Below are 19,321 nucleotides of genomic sequence, written 5' to 3'. Positions count from 1 at the left end.
TGGGGATAGAACTCACAACCTTGCACTTGCCAGGAAGGCACTTAAACCGCTGAGCCCTGAAACAGACGTTAGTAAGCTGACGCTACATATACTCAGGAAAATGGAAACAGGCATTACAGAAAATGGCCTCAAATTTTCAAAGTTTTTCTTACTTTGTTATATCTGTACTTCTAGCTTAATGGTTTATGAGATTTAATTTCAAAAGCAGAGAAAAACACCACGGCAGTACGCTGACAGAGTGGAGGGCTGGGGCTGGAGTTAAGCTTCCAGATGCTGTGTACAGAACAGATGCAGCGAAATCATCATGAGAGGTGACACTCGGAGTTCAGCTGGATGGTTTTGTGTCGGGATGTGAAACAGGTATTAAAGTGCTATACTCTCTGGGTCTTGGGAGGCCAGAGTACCCGGAATCGGGGCAAGTGAGACAAGCTGTCCAGGCACCGGGCACATTTTGGGACCCTGCACGTCAGAGGCTTTTTGTTATTTAAACCGGTATCATCTGAGCACGAGGTGGCTCTGAAAAGTCCTGGCTTGGGGATGCCGGGAGGTGGTAGATGTCTTAAGAATTGGTGAGTCAGCCAGGCACGGTGACACACAGCCGTCAGCTCATCATGGATGCTGAAGCAGGATATCCATGAGCTTGAGGCAGGCCCAAGCTATACAGCAAGATCCTGTGTCAAAAAAAACCCCTAAAAACAGAGTTGGTGAGACTTGCAGTCACTGTCAGCCTATGCCTGAAAGGGATAGTGAGGCCCTGCTCCTTTCTTTCTCTCCCACTTTGCTCCACACAGGACCAAATAGGCACAGACTGAAGTCTCGGAAACTGAGCCAAAGAAAAGCTTTCCCTTTAGTTGCTGGAACTCAACCCCTGCTAGACAAGTGCTCCACTACTTAGCTGCATCTGAGTTTTTAAAAACATTTTTGGAGACCTATCTCACTAAATTTACCAGGCCCCAACTTCTGAGCCCCAGGCCTCTGCTGCTAGTTGCAGAGTTCAAGGTTCTGTACCACTGTGCCCAGCTAAACCTTTCCCCTCTTAAACTGATGACTGCAGGTATTTGGTACAGTAACGGGAAGCAGTCTGGTAGTCACTGCTGAGGCCTGATTTTTCTGACCCTATGCCCTTGCTCAAAATTTGTCCATTCAGAAGAGTTTATCTACCTTTTCAGTCAGGTAATTTTCAGGATTTGTATCTATGAGTAACTTAATTTGTTAGGAACTATCAAGTGTTTAGTTGAAACAAACTCAAGAAAATGGGTAGGATAAAGCTACAAAACAAATGTAAGCACTGAAGGTGTAGGTTAAAAACTATAGAGGCCGAGGCAGGAAGGTTGCTGTGAGCTCCAATTCAACCTGTGCAACATCAGTGAATTCAAAGCCAGCCTGCACTATATAGCGAGACCCTGTCTCAAAAAAATAAAAAAACCAAACCAAAACTATGAACCAGCGTCCTGCAAAGTATAACACAGATGGGTTGGGGAAGTAGTTCATCTGAGTGCAGTGGCTAATCTGTTACTATTATTTTCCTTCTCTAATCTTTGTCTTCAGTGCTGGAGACTGATTCCAGGGCCTGTACATGCTAGGCCCTTGTTTAAGTTATTTATATTATTGGTCTGGACACAGGAACCAACCCTGTAACTGCTGGGCTTGTGTAACCAAGAGGAGACGGTAGCCAGGCATCATGGTAGGCCTGTGATTCCAGCACTCCTCAGGGGCTGAGACAGGAGGGTGCAGGCCTGAGTAACTCGGCACAACTCAAAGCCAAAGGGGTTGGGGGCTGAGGAGGGGGCACAGTGCCTGGCTTCAGTCTCTGGTACTGGAAGATCTCCCTGATGATCTCTGGGGGCAGATAGTCCACAGTCTCGCACATGGTCTTCCTCCTGGAGAGGCAGAGGTAAGGGAGTCCCTGCCTTCCCGAGTGAGAGAGGGCAAGGACAAGGCCCAACTCCACGATGTCAGACGCTGTGCTGAAGGGAAACACTGAAGAAAGGGATTCAGCCAAGGGAAGCCCTGGTGAGAACGATGGCTTATTGGGCAGAAGCATTCGCAGCTGGAGTCTTGACTATTCACATGGATGCAGGAGCAGAGTGTGGCATGGGGAGCAATACCACATGGAACCCTGGGAACATCTGGAAGGGGAGCATCACAGAAGCACTTTGGAGGCCAGGACAAACCTTCCTGTTGGTGATAGTCCTGACATACAAACTGTGCTAAGTGATTCTGTTTTTATTAACATCTCTTGTCTTAAAAGAAACACAAAGTCCAGGTGAGGTGGCAGCAGGGCTCTGAACACCCTTAGGGCCAGAGCAGCCTGGGTCAGGGCGGCAGCACCCTCCGGGAGTGGGCTTTCACCCAGGGGTGCACTGCCACCTGGCTCAGGGGCAGCCGCTCCATGGGCTGGAACCTCAGAAGCCTGGAGATCAGGTCCTGGGCCCCTGCTGGCATCGAGAGGGGGAATCTCATGTCCACCTGGGAGGCCGGGGAAGAAAAGAGGTCAGTCAATGGCGCTGTGGCTCGGGCTGCCCGTTCGGGTGGGGGGGGCGGCTGAACTGGCGTCCTCGAGTGCACCCCAGCCCTGCAGCCCCTCGGTAGCCGCTGACCTTGAGGATGCGCCTGTAGGTCTCGCTGTGAGAGGGGCTCTCGAAGGGCGGGCTTCCCACCAGCAGCTCGTAGCACAGCACCCCAACACACCACAGGTCCACCTTCTCGTCATAAGTGCTTCCCATGACGATCTCTGGGGGCAGGTAGTCCATAGTCCCGCACATGGTCTTCCTCCTGGGGAGGCCAAGGTGAGGGAGTCCCTGCCCTCCCGAGTCAGAGAGGGCAAGGATGGGGCCCAACTCCACAATGTCAAGGTCACCACGCGGCTTTTCAGCTTGTCCAGAATGTTTCCACATAAAGATTCTCAGCATCCATTATGATTTGCCAAGGTGGCCCAGCCTGGGATTCAGCAACTCCAGACAGAGGCTGAGGCACGAGGGTTTCAGACTGAGGATGGCCGGGGCTACACAGTGAGACACTGGCTCGAAAAAAGAAAACTAACAAAATCCAGGACAAAATGACAGAGTGCCATGAGGGAACAACAAATCACAGTTCCTTCACACACAGAAATAATATACTTTCAGCACTATAGAGTTTGATTTACTTATACACAGAATCTTACTGGTAAAATCATATATTAATGAAGATAAGAAAGTAGAGAGTGGTTAGGCCATATTCTTTAAATCTACACACATATGTAACTTTTTGTTTGAGACAGGGTCTCACTGTGTAGCTTAGGGTGGCCTTGAATTCACAGTGTAACTCACTATGTAGCCCTGGCTGGTCCTGAACTGAATAACAATCCTCCTGCCTCAGCCTCCAGAGTGCTGAGATTACAAGGCTGTGCCAGCATGCCTAGCTTTTAAATCTGCAAATGTATTTTACGTGTATATGTTTGAAAAGAACAGCATTCTAATACGAATGCAGATATGGCGTTAATATGAAATGGGACAGCACTCAGAGCCAATGAGAGAGACAAAGGAGTCATTCAGGGGCCAGGGATTTAGCTCAGAAGTGAAAGCACTTGTCTGGGAAGCTCAAGGTCATGAGTTCAATCCCTGGTACCAAAAAAAAAAAAAAGAGTCATCTGTAGGAAAATGGATGCACCTTGAGACAATAATGTGAAGTGAAATAAATCCGACACGAAGGGCTGTGTATCACATGGCTTCTCTTCTATGAGAAATACAAAGTGTAAATAAAGAGCAAAATAAGATAAACAATAGGAAGCGAGGTGACAGATCTTTTGCAGATAGGGAGGGGAGCACAAGGTGGGGGTGCCAGGCAGGAGGAGGGGACATGACCTGAGTTACAATGGCTGTATACATGTACCAGCTTCTTTGATGAATGTAATCACAGTACACTGCAGACACAACCCAGGTTTGTAGCTAGGTCTTAACAAGTGGGCTGGACGCAAAGGGGCCCTGGTGGCCCCACCCCAGTTGACCCACCTCAGAGACAGGGTGTGCACAGACCAGCCGAAGTCTGCGATCTTCACCTCGCCCTGGAACCCGAGCAGCAGGTTCTCCGGCTTGATGTCCCTGTGGATGACCTTCTTGGCATGGCAGTAGGTCAGGGCATCCGCCAACTCCTCTACTATCTGTGTGAAGGAAAGCCTGCCACGTGAGGTAGTGCACTCATGGGTCCTGCTTCTCAGCTGCTAAGAACCCTTTTCAGTAGAGCCAGTGACTCGGGGGAGATCTCTGCTCCCTTGCTTCATCTGGCCTTATGGGATGGGCACTGAAGTGGACAGATTGGCCATGCTGCCTAGCACATCCAACAGTCAGACCCAGCGCCACCCTGGAGCCAGTGAAAGGATTCCCAGAGAACAGGGCCCCAGGGAAGGACATGGGAGCAGGAGACAACACCAAGACCACTGCAGCAGACTACACTGACATTCCTGGCATGGAGCTGGTGCACAGGTGACATTTTAATTCCTTCTCATTCCTTTCTTTCTCCTCCCTTCACTCTCCCTCCACCTCTCAGTCCCTTTTCACTTTGAGAACCATTTACTCTATTCTCTACTTTCTATTAGCTTTTATTTTGCTATTTATAGTTTGAGTTTCTCCTTTAAGAGAATCCATGCAACATTATAGCATGTGTTCAATTTACTTCACATTATGGCCTCAAGGTGCATCTATTTGCCTAAAGATGACTCAAGCTAATCCTTCTTTATGGCAGAGTAGTACTCCATTGCATATAAATACATGTTTTTTTTTCTTTCATCTGTTGATGACCATACAGGCTGCTTCTGATTAGTTATTATAAAACTACTGAAACAGGCCAGGCGTGGTGGCTCATGCCTGTAATTCCAGCACTCAGGAGGCTGAGGTGGGGGGATTGTCGCGAGTTCAAGACCAGCCTGGGCTACAAAGTGAGCTCAAGGCCAGCCTGAAATGCATAGCGAGACCCATCTCAAAAAAAGACCAGAAAAAAAAACTGCTGCTACAAACACGGGTTATGTATGTTTTACTGTAATATAAGGAAAACTTTTTCAGGAAAGGATCTGGAAGGGGAATCACTGGAACAAATGGCATTCCTAGATTCAGTTTTTGAGGAGTCTCCATTCTGATTTCCACAGTGGCTGCCTCACTCATCCTGACAGCCAGCCCACCAGCCACTGCTGTGGAGATGGCCCTGCCATGCTTCCCTCTCCAGGGAATTCTATGACTCTCTAGATGCCTTCTTCTGAGCCAGTTCCACCCATTTACTCAGTAAACTCACCCCAGTCTTCCAGTATATGTTGTTTTTGCTTTGTGCACAAGGTAGCTGAGTTAGATGCTCTTGCTTACAACTAAAGAATCCAACTTTACACACATTAAATTGGGTTGAATCTGAAGCTGAAGGCATCACTATATAATACAGGTTCTTTAGCTGTTTTTGTGAAACAGCGTTTCACTCTGTAGTTTAGGCTGGCTTTCAATTACTAAGCAGCGCAGGCTGGCTTCAAACTTGCAGGAATCTTCCTGCTTTGGCTTCCCAAGTGCTGGGATCACAGGGTGCGCTGTCAGGTACGACTCCAGAGAAGAGCGTTTTAAAGCGCCCTCTAGGACCCACGGAGCCCCACAGCCCACAGCAAAGCCGGGCCCCTCACCGTGGCTGTGCGCTGCTCATCCAGGGTGCGGCTTCTGAGCAGCTCCTTGTACAGCTCCCCCCGCGGCGCGTACTCCACAATCAGGTAAACCCGGCGGGCATCATGGAAGTAGTTGTACAGGCGCAAGATATTGGGGTGACTGGAGGAGGGGTGGGGGAGGATCAGCCATCTCCTGAACCCAATGCACCCTACTATCCCAGTGCCTGCTTGCACAAGCGGCAGTGCCAGGACCCCAGTAAAATCAGCCCAAATTGGGACCAAGGGAGGGCGGAAGAGGGGCAGGCCGGGGTGCCGGGCCAGCGTCAGCAGGCCTGGCGAGGACGGGGAGGACGCTTACTGCAGGTGCGCCTGGATCTCCACCTCCCTGCGCAGCTGGTGCTCCATGCCTTCCTTCTCCACCTGGGACTTGAACAGGACCTTCAGGGCCACGATGAAATGGCTCTGCTTGAGCCGTGCCAGGTACACACTACCGAACTTGCCCTTGCCCAGAGGGCAGCCGATGTCAAAGTCCTCGATGGTGAAAGGCCTCCTGCGGGAGTCAGGGTCCCCAGCTAACTCTAACCCTAATCCCAAGCCTAACCCCGACCCCCACACTCACACCCCCTTCCTCCCAGTCTCTGCATATTCACCTGGCGGGGAACCCAGGCGCTTGGTGCTCTGCCTGTGGGCAGTTCTGGAGAAGGGGTGAGGGCGGGCACAAGGAAGAGGATGAGGAAGAGGAAACAGAAGAAGCGGAAGCAGAAGTGGGGGAGGGGGAGCTCCGGTCCATAGCTTCCGCCCAGCAAGCAACAACTCCTAAACAGTGCTCTGTGGGAAAGGACCTGAACAACCCCACCCCACTGGCAGGCGCTTTTATACCAGGCAAGCCTGGTCACGAGGCGGGGCTGATGGCTGCAGATAGATACTCATTGGCTGCAATTTCTGACGCTGCTGACAGGCTTGTCCAATAGAACACTCAGAACAGTCCGGAAGATGCTGGACCAATAGGATGACTAGGGCAGGACTCAGGGAGGCAGTGCTCGGGAAGAGGTGTGCACATGCGTACAAGGGGGCAAGATGCTTTTCCTGGCGACTCCCGGTCCACGAGGGTGCACCCAACGCGCTTTGAGGCGCAGGAACCCCAGCTCCTTATTGCTTCTTCACCCATAACCATCTTGAATTTGGGGTCTCAAATATAGTAAGTTCAGACATGTGGAGTTTGCTTGGTTGCTTGTTTTTGCAAATTGAGAGATTTCAAAAAACATTTGGGTTTTATTTTTGAGGTAGTATGCCCCAGGTTTGTTTTGTTTTGATTCGGGGTCTACGTCCCTAAACTGCCCAGACTGGGCTCCAGCCAGCGGCCTGCCAGGGTCACAGGCATGTGTGCTGCGCTGGGATCACACGGTTTCTTTCTTAGGACAGAAGATGAGATTAGCTCCGTGGCTCCGTTTTGGAGTCACCTTAGACAGGACAGGGCAGGGCCCAGAAGGGGTCTGACCTGTCAACCCTGCAGCAGAAATGAGACCAACTGTCTGGGCAGAACACAGGTGATGCAGCCTCAGACAGAGGGGTAGGGAGCCCACATCCCAGTACTCAGTGTTTGACCCGTCTCACACAGGTTACACAGCATTCACCTCCCCGTTCTGATATCACCCCAAGCGCACAAAATGGGACTCACTGATAGGGCCTGGCCGGGATTTTCCCAGACATCGTGGTGGTAGTGCAATGCTGAATCATCATGGTGCTTAGCTCCTTCTTCTCAGAAGCCCCTGTGACTTCCTCCTCCCTAAAGTCTGCCAGAGTCCATGTGTGTAAAGATTCACCCAATTCCCCTGCACTTTCACAGAGTAAATTAGCTCATAACAGTCCCCAAAGCCCTTCCCCAGTCAGAACCTATGTAAGACAGCACCCAACCCTTGTCTGCAGAGAACTGCCACAGCCTCCTTTGTGGTGACTCCCTGCGTACCTGTGTTAAACTCTTCCTTATAAATCTTATCTAGTTGCCTCCTCTTCTATAATATTCTGGCTGCTCTCAATTGATTACAAACTTTCCACTCACAAGACACAGTGTAGGCTGACTCAATGGAGATTGATCTCATGTGTGGGGCTAAAGCAAGGCGAGCCCTGAAAAAACAGAGGGCCCAAACAAGCCACTTAGACAAGCTGTTCCAGGTCCAAAAAGTTGCTGAGTGGGGGTGGAGGGTGTTGTTAAAATTGACAACTTCCTCCAGTATATAAATAAAGGTGCTGTGGTGTTTGAGCAGTGCCTTTCCTCCCATCAGGAGGATAAGGGTTCCACCTGACCCCAGCTTTGTTTCTTCATTTTCTCACTCTCGCGGTCCTTAACCCTAAGAACCTCAAGAGGTGACTGGGTCTTAGCACCATAGTTTGTCTGCTAATACTTCTATTTGCTTAAAAATAAAACCAACAGCAAGGCATGGTGGTACACCCCTATAATCCCCTGGTCGGGGAGGTTGAGACTTTGAGCCTAGTCCAGGCAATTTGGTGATTTAGCAAAACCTTATCTCAAAAAAGGAGAGTGGGGAGGCTGGGGGTTTAGCTCAGTGCCAAGGCCCTGGGTTCAATCCCCAGTCCCAGGCAGGGGCAGTTTTGCAATATTAAATAGACTGGATGGGAGTGGTCTGGGGAGGCATGAAGACAAGGAAGGCATACCGAGTCTCACACTGTGGACACCCAGGGCCAGGAATGAAGGTGGGAGGCCTTGGGGGCACTTGAGAAAGAGCAAGATGTATGCGGCTAGAAGGAGAATGGGAGAGAGATGGTGACTGAGTTCATCTTGTGGGCTGGAGTGGAGGGGACTGTGCTGTGCTCCTCATATACTCTAACAGGTACCTAGGGCTTGACTTGACTGTGCAGGGTATGGCACCCAGACACAGCAGTGTCAGCACTGCAGCTTCCACTGGGGCTCCTGACACAGGTGCCATCAGACACGACCACTCCCTTTGAGAGCTGGTGACAGTGGCCACTGCCACCCTCAGACAGGGGCTCTGATGCCCACACCAGTGGCCTGGGAACGGTGGGCACCACGGCGGGGATGAACGGCCCTGTGGGGGGTGCTCTGTTTGTGTCATGAGATACTCTGCAGGGAGTTGTGTCGCCACAGGACCACTCTGGAGGCTGTCACTTCTCACAGGCCTCACCCTGTGCATTTTCTCCCTGTGCTTGTCTTGGGTCTGTGTCCTACAGTGTAACGGCTGTGAGTGTGACAGCTCTTCTGTCTTGTGTGTGTCTTTCTAGTAAATTGTGAAGCCTAACCTGACATTGAGGAGAAAATGCCACATAATATAAATAACTGAAAATGGTAAAATAATCAAGGCTCATTTACTTAACAAGTATCTGATTACCTACAGTGGACGGTCTACTACAAACATGGGACAGACTATAGGAAGGAAGGACACATTGAGTCTGTACCCTTCAGGAGCTGGAGTTAGAGTCGGGAAGCACCATGGCTTGAATCTGAAATGTTCCCCCAAATTCCTGTGTGCCCAGAGGCCAGCCTGCTGCAGGTGACAGGCGCATGGGGTGCTCAGCCCATGGATGGAGCCACCCACTAACAAGGTCCCAGTGGTGCTGGTAAGAGAGGGCACACAGGAAGGAATAGAAAAGAATTAAGAGGTGCTATGTTTGTGAGCCCATGCTCCATGATTAACATAATCATTATTTACTGTGAGCAGGTACTAATAAAAATTCAAAACATTCTGGAACCTAAAAGAAAGCATGGTGTCTGGCTGCAGGCCGGTGGCTGTGGGTGATTCCTGGAAGGGAGAACCTCTGTCCTGGCTCCACTCTGCCCTCTACTCCCTCTCTTCTCCCCCAAGGCCTCCCCCATGCAGTGTCTGCATAGACCATAAACTGAAACTGCAGAAACTGTGGGCCAGAATAATCTCTCCTCCTGAGCTGTGGAGTCAGGTATCAGGTCCCAGTGAAGAGGAAAGTGACAAAGACAAGAGACAGCCATCGAATTATCAAACACAACTAGGAAAGAACAGCCATGACCTAGAGGGTCGTTCCCAACAGTTTCTTTGAGCTGTTTCCTTGCTGAGAGCTCAGCACCACCACCTGGGCGTGGTGGGGGGAGAAAGGGACAGGGAGCGAAGAAGGTCAAGAGAGTGAGGCACGAGACAGGCAGCCAGGTATACCCCAGACCCATAAAGGGCAGGGCACCAGCCATGCCGAGGACCGGCTGTGACTCCAGTTTCAGGCAACCACGAAAACCTTCTAAGGAAGGTGGTGCGGATGGCAGGGGAACGGGGCCAGGATCAAATGTGAAGTGCAGCTCTGGCTTCACAGTGAGGAGGATAGAAGAGGAAATGTGGGTAGGGGGAGATGGCCAGGTGAAGTTAGGAGAAGCCTGGTGGGTGGAGTGTGGGCTAGGACGGAGGTGGTGGACTAGAGAAACCTGGACACGCTTCACAGGCATTTGGGAAGCAAAAGGTAGCAGACTGTGGTGGCACACGCTGGTCATCCCAGCACTCGGGAGACCATGGGGCGGGTAACTGCAAGTTCCAAGCCGGCGTTGCCTCCGCAATGAATGACACGTGAGGCTGGGTGAAGGAAACCACTGCATGTGGCAGAGCAGCGCAAGGTAAGCATCGGAGTCGGGGATTGCTGTCCTGGGGACTAAACAGCACCCTGTCCCGGGCAGGGAACACAAAGGTGGGTGAGAGTCAGGAAGAAGCTGGGTCATTTGGTTTTTTAGATGGAGAATCTTGCTGGATTGTCCAGCCTGGCTTTTATCTCTTGGGCTCAAGCAGTTTTCCTGGCTCGGCCTCCTGAGGAGCGGCAGGTGCACAGCACCGTGCCCTGCAGAGAGTCAGTTACAGAATCTTACTTGGATCCCTGGAGATGAGCTGGATTTGAAACACATGATGTGGTGATGAGAGGCAGTGGGGAATGCCTCCCGAGCACCAGAAAAGGTGAGGACTGGGAGAACAGTCTGAGGGTGCTGAGGGTAAAGCCGGTGACTGAACCAGGAGCACAGAGGCCTGGAGCTCAGAAGGGAGGAGGGCCTGGCCCAGGTCCAGAAGGTCCAACCCTAGGCGGGCACCCAGAGGGGTAAGAGGGGAGAGGGGAGAAGAGCGAAGGGTACCTCAGAGCCAGGTAAAGAGAGGCGAGAAGTCAAAAGGCTGAGTGCTCCACCTTTGGGCTGGTGCCGCCAGAATCACACGCTGCTGACAGCCCAGGAGAGACAAATATGGGTGATTTCTTTCTCTCTTTCTTTTTCTTTCTTTCTTTCTTTCTTTCTTTCTTTCTTTCTTTCTTTCTTTCTTTCTTTCTTTCTTTCTTTCTTTCTTCCTTCCTTCCTTCCTTCCTTCCTTTCCTTCCTTCCTTCCCTCCCTCCCTCCTTCCTTCCTTCCTCCTTTCCTTCCTTCCTTCCTTCCTTCCTTCCTTCCTTCCTTCCTTCCTTCCTTCCTTCCTTCTTTCTTTGAAACAGCCTGGCTGTGTAGTTCAAAAAGGCTGACTGGCCTCAAAAAGCAATCACCCTCCTGTCTCCAGAGTGCTGGGATAACCGGTGTGCACTGCCACGGCCAGCTTAGGGAGGGCAATCCCTGACCCTGGGATCACCCTCACCTTGGCCAGCATGGAAGAGGGTGGCGAGACACCGAGGTTCCCAGGAGAGCAAAGGTTTAGAGTGCAAAGGAGAGGTACAGAGAAGTAGAAACGCTACCCACAGATGAAGACGGCCCAGGAAGACCCTGGTTAAAGGAGAAGAAAGGGGAAAGGGAAAGGCGTCACAGGGTGCAGGAGCAGAAGAGCAAGGAGGAAGCACAGAGGGGTGATGCTGCTCAAAGTGAGGGGCCAAGGGGACCAGGCTGGTGAAGGCATGGGCAAGCACTTCAAGGGTCCATGGCCACATGCACCAGCTCTCCTGGCAGTGGGGCAGGGTCAGGACCCGAGACTCCGGGTGCCACACAGCACAGGCACTCAGGGCACAACCAGAGCAGAAGAGACCCTTCTTCAAGCCAGGGGGAGAGGGGCCATGGGGCACTGGGAGGAGCATCCCCATCACTAGAGCCCAGAGGAGCTGCACTGAGGCCCTTGAGGGGGGCTACTTGAGGGCCACTTGGAGTAAAATCCCCAATGTCTTGGGGCTTGCAGGTCACTGGGCCTTGGATGCCCAGGCACTACCAGCACCCCTGGCACTGACCCTGCCTCACAGGGCGGACACCGTATGGAGACCACACCTCAGTGGCTGGCTCACCAGCTGCTGGAGCAGTGCTTCCTGGTGAGTTTACAGAGCACATGAGTTTTACTCGTGACCGATCCAGGCCAACAGATCTGATGACACCAAGGAATCTGTAACCACAGCTCGGGGCATGCCAGACGGCTGGGTGCCAGGCCACCTGGAGGGCACAGAAGCAGGGGCACAGTGTAGGACCAGGGACCACGCTGTCATTTTAGAGCCAGGCAGAGGGCAAGACAGGCTGAGTGGGAGCAGAACTGAATGATCTGCGTGATTTCAGAGCCCTACAGTGTGGGCACTGCCCCTTTTTTGTTGCTGTTGTTTGGTTTTTTGAGAGTCTTGCTGTGTAGTCCAGACTGGCCTCAAACTCAAGGTGATCCTACTGCTTCAGCCTCCTGGGTGCTGAGATTACAAGTGTGCTCCACCATGTCCAGTTGCCTTGGTACCTAGTACTGCGTGTGGGCTGCTATGTGAGAACCAGACAGACAGGAGTTAAGTAGGTGGACAAATTCACAAGTGTCTCACAATCTGCTCCGGGAGGAGCTGTTTCTAAGACTAGAGAGATCCCATCTGTCACACGATAAAAACATATTTAACACTTGGATCAAAACTAAAGGGAAGAGCCAGGTGTATGGCACACACCTGTAATCCCAGCACTCCAGAGGCTGAGGCAGGAGGATTGTTGTAAGTTCTAGACCAGCCTGGGCTACAGTGTGAGACCTTTTCTCAAAAAACAAACTCGTTATGTTTGGCCATGAACACCTGGGATGCTCTAGCACCATCTAGCCACCTGGGACTGCCACTGATGGGCTCTCCCCTTCATGGGAACACGTGGGCCTCCCCGGGGGCCTGGATTGCCTCAGACTGCCATCATGGCCCATCCCTTTGGGGAACCCACCCATCTTCTGGACCTAGTACTGCATAGATCTTTGGATACAACCCCCTCTCCCAGAACCTTGGACTACAGTGAATTACTGTTATACTAAAATGCTTAAAAAACTAGTTAGTTAAAAAGATAGTAATTAGCAGTATTGTCATTCTGTGCTGTGCTCATTACCCTAGTAACCACGCACCAACCAAATAGTTATAGATTAACTGACCGTCTTCATGCTGTTCTGTATGTGTAGTCCCCTGAGTAACCTGTTTGCTGTGTCAACCTTTGTTCCCTTTGTAAGAGACAAATGGTGCTGTGTCAATCATTGTTCCCTTTGTGAGAGACAAATGTTCCTCAAATTGGCAGACCAAGGGCTATAAATTAGCTAACCACTCACTGTGAAATGCCTCTGACCTCAAGCAAAGGGAAACAAAGGCCCACCTTGTTTCTGTTTCTCATTGCTATGTACTTAATGATCAATGAGCTAATCATAAATGAACTATAAAAATCTGTCAAAATTCTCAGTTGCACAGCTTTGCAAATTCCATCTGCTCTGTGCTGCTAGGTACCAGCTTAAATAAAGCGCTCTTTTACAGACATCTTGCCTCCCCATTGTGATTAATATCTTGGGGCCTTGTTTTTTGGGGTACAACAATTACTATGCTGGCTGGATGGGAGACTCAAGAACCCCTCACTCAAACAGAAGACCTCAGCAGGCTCCAGTCAGAGCAGTGAGTTTGTCCCTAAAATAGAGGTCTGCAGTGGGTAAATAGGAACGGAAGTAAAACTCCCTCCAACTGTAAGACTTTGACGAACCTGGCAAGAGAGTGGGTGACCCCCTCCTCCACAAAGAGAACATCAGACAGGTTGACGAGTGTATGCAAAGGCCTCCCCCAACTTAGAGAAAATTAGAAAAGCTTATGAGACCCCCAGTGACACAGTGGGGCCTGAGCTGACACAAACACTACAGACAGGGAGATCTGGTGACTGCAACAACCTGAAGACATAGTAACAGCAGGAACTAAGGGTTGCCCTACATCAATACTTCTAGGTTAGTTAGCCCAGAAAGGATATAGGACTCACCCAACAGGCCCTGTAGAAGGAATTCAGGTAAATGGCTCTCCTCTTCATTGTGGTACCCAGCAACTGGACAAACATCAGCCACACAGTAGGACCCTAAAATTCACACTATTGGACAGTTGAGACTCTTGGGACTGAAAAACCAAATATTTACCCAAAAGGTGGAAATGACAAAATGAAAAGACAAAATGAAATCTCAACCATCTAGTACATCAGGAGCAAGTACAGGCAACATGGAAATAGAGGACTTATCATACACCAGCAATCTCTGAAAAGATAGCAAATGAAGTAAAGAAACAAATCCATGAGGCTATAGAGGAAATCAAATTAAAAATGATGTCTTACATAAAGACAGAAATGACAACCCTAGTAAATAAGTTGCTCAACATAGCTAGAGAATAAATAGATTTAAAAAAATACAGGATCAAGGGAAACTGATTAAAACTTTGAATGAACAATGTAGAAAACAAGAAGAATCCATGAAACAAATTCAAAGAGACACCGAAGAAACAAAAAAACTCTATTGAAGGTGGCAAAACTGTTTAAATGAAGCTGAGGACAGAATTTCAGACCTTGAAGACAAGATCACAGATAGCAACCATGAAAGGGTAGATCTTATATAAACAACAAAGCAGCATGAACTCACAATCCAGCAGTTTCAAGATGATGCCAAGAGAAACAACAGAAGACTAATAGGCATCAGTGAAGATGCAGGAGTCAATGCAAATAACATAACTAAACTATTCACAGAAGTAATAGCAGAAAATTTCCCACACACAGGGAAAAATATGATAAAAATAAGTGAGGCATACAGAACACCAAACAGTCACATCCAACATATATCTATACCCAGACATATAATTAAGATCCCAGACATACAGCATAGAAACAGAATACTAAAAGCTGTTAGAGAAAAGACCCAACTCACCTATCAAGGAAAGCCTATTAGAATCAAGGCAGACATTTCAGCACAAACACTCAGGTTAAGACAAGCATGGAGTGAAGTATTTCAAGCCCTAAAAGAAAACAAGTTTCAACCCAGACTGAGGCACCCAGAAAAACTGTCTTTCAAATTTAATGGAGAGGGGACTGGGATTTAGCTCAGCGGCATAAGCGCCTGCCTTGCAAGCAGGCAGTCCTGATTTCGATCCCTGGTACTGATAAAAAGGAAAAAGACAAAAAAATTTTAATGAAGAAACAAGATACTTCCATGACAAAGAACAACTGAACGAATTCATGTCCACCAAACCAACCCTAGAAAGAGTACTAGACTTGCTAGATAGACATAAAAATGACCACAATCTCTAGAACAACAGAAATAAACCACCAGGCAAGAAATTAAACAAGGAAGAAAAGCCAGAAACCAGCAATAGAAACACAACATAGCAAAGTCAAGCCAGTACATATCAGTGATATCCATAAATGTAAATGGGCTCAATTCAGCTATCAAAAGAAACAGGTTGACAGAATGGATCAAGAAACATGATCCCACAATATGCTGTATACAAGAAACACATCTGACCCAATAGGAAACTCACAGATTAAAAATCAAAAGATGGAAAACAGTATTCCATGCAACAGGAACCCAGAAAAAAGCAGAAGTAGCTATTCTATTTGCAGACAACATGAACTTCAAACCTAAAAGGATTAAAAGAGATAAAGAAGGTCACTACATACTCATTAGTGGAAAAACTCAAGAGGAAGAACTAACAATTATAAATATATATGCACCAAATACAGGAGCACCCAAATATATAAGACAGATATGAATGAACATGAAAAACCAAATACACAAGAACACAACTATAACAGGGGACCTTAATACCCCATTGTCACAAACTGATAGATCAACTAGACAAAAAGTCAGCAAAGAAATAATACAACTGAATCATTCCTGCAAACAAATGGACTTACTAGATGTTTACAGAGTGTTCCACCCAACTACATCAGAATACACATTCTTCTCAGCTGTGCATGGGACATTCTCCAAAATGGACCATATATTATCCCATAAAACATTCTTAAGTGCAAAGGTATTGAAATTATCTCATGTGTAACATCTGACCATAGTGCACTGAAATTAATGACCAAAGAAATTGCAAAACCTTTAAATACATGGAATTTGAATAAAAAACTTCTGAACAACCAGTGTGCTACCAATGAAATTAAAGAAGAAATAAAGCAATCCCTACAATTGAATGAAAATGCAGAAACAACATAGTGCTATCTGTGGGATGCAATGGAAGCAGTAAATTGTCATATCAAGAAAACAGAACAAGAACAAATAAACAACCTAATGCTTCATCTCAAGCTTCTAGAAAAAGAGCAAGTTAAACCCAAAGCTCATAGAAGAGAAGGAATTGTAAAGATTAGAACAGAAATCAATGCAATTGAAACAAAAAATACAAAGAATTAATGAATCAAAAAGCTGGTTTTTTAGAGAATAAACAAAATTGACAAACCTCTAGCTAACCTTATAAAGAAAAAAAAAGAAAAAACCCAAATTCATGCAATAAGAACTGAAAAGGGGGAAATTACTATGGATCCCATGGAAATTCAAAAGATCATGAACACCTTCTTTGAAAATCTCCACACACATAGAGTGGAAAACACAGAGGAGATGGACAGATTTCTAGAAACATATGAACTACCAAAGCACAACCAAGAAGATATAGCAATTTTGAATAGTCCAACATCAGCTATTGAAATTAAAAACATAATTAAAATCTTACCAATAAAGAAAAGCCCAGGTCCTGATGGATTCACATCGGAATTCTACAAGAAATTTAGAGAAGATTTGATGCCAATACTCCTTAACCTTTTCAATGAAATTGAAAAAGAATCAATCTTTCCTAAATCATTCCTGGAGGCAAGTATTACTCTGATACCAAAACCAGAGAAAGATCCAACCAAAAAGGAGAACTATAGATCAATCTCACTAATGAACACTGATGCCAAGAGTCTCAATAAAATTCTGGCAAATAGAATGCAGCAAATGGGCACCTGAGAGGAACACAGTTCTCAGATGAAGATATACAAATGGCAAATAAATACATGAAGAAATGTTCACCATTACTGGTCATTCGAGAAATGCAAATTAAAGCAGCATTGAGATTGAGAATAGCCATCAAGAAACCAACTGATAACAAATGTTGGCAAGGCTTTGGGGAAAAAGGAACACTGCTGCAATGTTGGTGGGAGTGTAGACTGGTGCAGCCACTATGGAAATCAGTATGTAGATTTCTCAGAAGATGAGGATTGAAAGTTTCATTCAACCCAGCTATTCCGCTTCTGGGTATTTTCCCAGAAAAACTAAGGTCATGTCACAGTGATATATGTGTAGCTCTGTTCATAGAAGCACAATTTGTAATAGCCAAATCTTGGAAACAACTAAGATACCCATCAACTGCAGAGTGGATGAAAAAGATGTGATATTTTTATACAATGGAATATTACTCAGCTATTAAAAAGGATAATCTGAAGGCCTTCACAGGCAAATGGAGACAACTTGAGGCTATCATCATTAGTGAAATAAATAAGAATCATATTTATAAATATCATTGTGTCTCTAGTATAAAAATAAGAAATGCAGGAGTAATACAACCCAAAATGTGTCATTGCTATTGTAAAAAAGAGAGGAAAAGAAAGTGCTCTAAAGGCTATAACTGCATGTATGCTTAAGTGTGTAGGATTGATAACTGTATTACTAAGTTTTTGTTGGATAGTTGAACAGAACTGTTTGCAGTCTCACAGTCTGATGTCCACTTTTTGCATGCTTGACTTTTGTAACTTGAAAAACTATTTCTAAGAGGACAATGTAATTATCAACTAGTGATTTCTGTTTTTTTGAAATTATGTATTATCTTGTCATGGTTTATGTCTGTGGCCCCCAGGCCTCATGAATTTGCATTGTGCATTTGTGATGGTTCATTGTCTAGTGCTTGGATTGATGATGTCAGTGCTCTACCCACATAGGAGTGGAGCCAGGATGTAATGTAATGGCAGGAAGAAGGTGTGTCTTGCTTTCTTTGCTGGTTCCTGCTTGCTGTTTGCAGCTGCCATGAACTGCAGCCCAGCCATACCCGCCTGCCTTGGAGCCAACTGAGTGTGGACTGAAACCTCCAAAAACTGTGAAATAAACCTTTCTTTTCCCAACTTTGGACTTCAGGTATTTTGTCTCAGTGATAAGTAAAAAGTAACTAAAACAGAATTTGGTACTGAGAGTGGGGTCGTTTGCTGTGACAATACCTGACCATGTTTTTTGAGAGCCTTTGGAAATGGCTTGTGGGCAGAGTTTGGAAAGGTTTGGATGTGTTGCCTGGATGCATAGAGCTGGAGCAGCTTAGGCTGTTCTGTAGAGGAGATTCTGGTCAGAGCTCAGGAGACCACAAGGCTGATAGAAAGCCTGATGGTAAAGACCAGGCTTGGGAGGTTTCTGCTGGGAAGGACTGCATTGGTTGTTGGACTCCACATGATGTGTTATGGCTTGGCAGAAAGTTTGTCTGCATTTTGCTCCTGCCCAGAGACTTTGCCTGAGACTGAGACAAAGGGCAATGGACTGATTTATCTTGAAAAAGAAATTAAAAAGCAATTGAACATTGAGGTTGTGGCAAGCCAGCTTTACGTTGCAAATCAAGAGCAAACAGCCCAGCAGGGTAATTTACAATGCTGTGATTTGGCCAGAAGGAAAATTCCAGGAAGGCTGTGGATTGTAAAGACAGAGTTGAGATTTTGATTGTTGAGGGGAAACAGAGAGATAAGAAAGATGGCCTCGGGGCATCCCAGGAAGTGGGTCCCCACCCTTTGCAGCCTCACTGCAAAGGTGAAAGTATTTGCTCAGAGGAGAAGGCTGCAGAACACCATGCTCCAGAATGGCGACAGAGGCCACAAAAGGTTCCAGAATGGTGACAGAGGGCACATGAGGTTCCAGAATGGCAGCAACATAGAGAAGCTTTTCCTTACAATCAGGTAAACAGAGCCCTGCAATCTAGGCAACTGACCCCTATGGCCAAGAGAGAGAAAAGCCTGGCTACTGCTTCAGCTGGAAGCAGATCTTGACGGCATCCACAAGGTGCTGATTTTAGGTGCAAGGAAAATGCATGAATTCTGAGGATAAGATGGCTTCCACCTTGATTGCAAAGGGCCTGGGAGGCCAAGCAGTGTGCCTCTCAGAGGGAAATTTGTGAAGATGTAAAGGCAAAGCCAAAGGTGCAGTGGAGACCCCAGAAGTTTAGAAAAGCCAGGAACGTGGATGATCCAAAGAAAGCCGCAAAAAGTGAGCAGAGAGGATTTAAGAGGAAAGCTACAGGAGCTGAAATCCCTGGAAGTGCTGTGGGGGTGGAATCACCCAAGCCTTTTGGAGTGTGCAACCAGACTGCCTCAGATGCTGAGCGTGGAACTCTAGGACTTAATGTTCATCCTGCTGGATGTTGGACTTGCTTTGTTTGCAATGCTTTATATTCCCCCGTTTGTAACTTTTGGAATGGTAATGTTTATCTTGTGCCTTTGCATTTCAGAAATGTTTAATCTTGTTTCATTTGTACAGGGGGTT

General features: G+C 47.4%; 1 protein-coding gene across 3 annotated transcripts in view; it reads right to left on the bottom strand.

The window, feature by feature from the left end:
• Positions 1–846: 846 nt before the first annotated feature.
• The window catches only part of Aurkc (aurora kinase C), a 21,879-nt gene continuing 3,404 nt past the window's right edge, over positions 847–19,321 (bottom strand). Inside the window, exons 1-6 of one of the 3 annotated variants that reach the window (XM_063252355.1) lie at positions 6,262–6,698; positions 5,970–6,158; positions 5,633–5,771; positions 3,990–4,138; positions 2,601–2,775; positions 847–2,469 (exon numbers count right to left, since the gene is read on the bottom strand). In XM_063252355.1, coding sequence (XP_063108425.1) covers positions 2,317–2,469; positions 2,601–2,775; positions 3,990–4,138; positions 5,633–5,771; positions 5,970–6,158; positions 6,262–6,401 — 945 coding nt within the window. In that variant the 5' untranslated portion in view covers positions 6,402–6,698 and the 3' untranslated portion in view covers positions 847–2,316. Of the gene's footprint in view, positions 2,470–2,600; positions 2,776–3,989; positions 4,139–5,632; positions 5,772–5,969; positions 6,162–6,261; positions 6,699–19,321 lie in introns of those variants that run through there. The other 2 variants (XM_013155416.3, XM_063252356.1) reach the window with 2 other exon arrangements.

Source organism: Cavia porcellus, unplaced genomic scaffold (assembly GCF_034190915.1).
Source record: "Cavia porcellus strain 051 isolate PalLab524CR breed Dunkin Hartley unplaced genomic scaffold, mCavPor4.1 scaffold_7, whole genome shotgun sequence".
NCBI classification, from domain to species: domain Eukaryota; kingdom Metazoa; phylum Chordata; class Mammalia; order Rodentia; family Caviidae; genus Cavia; species Cavia porcellus.
The sequence above is the reverse complement of the archived record's forward strand: the minus strand, read 5'-3'. Positions and strand labels throughout refer to the sequence as shown.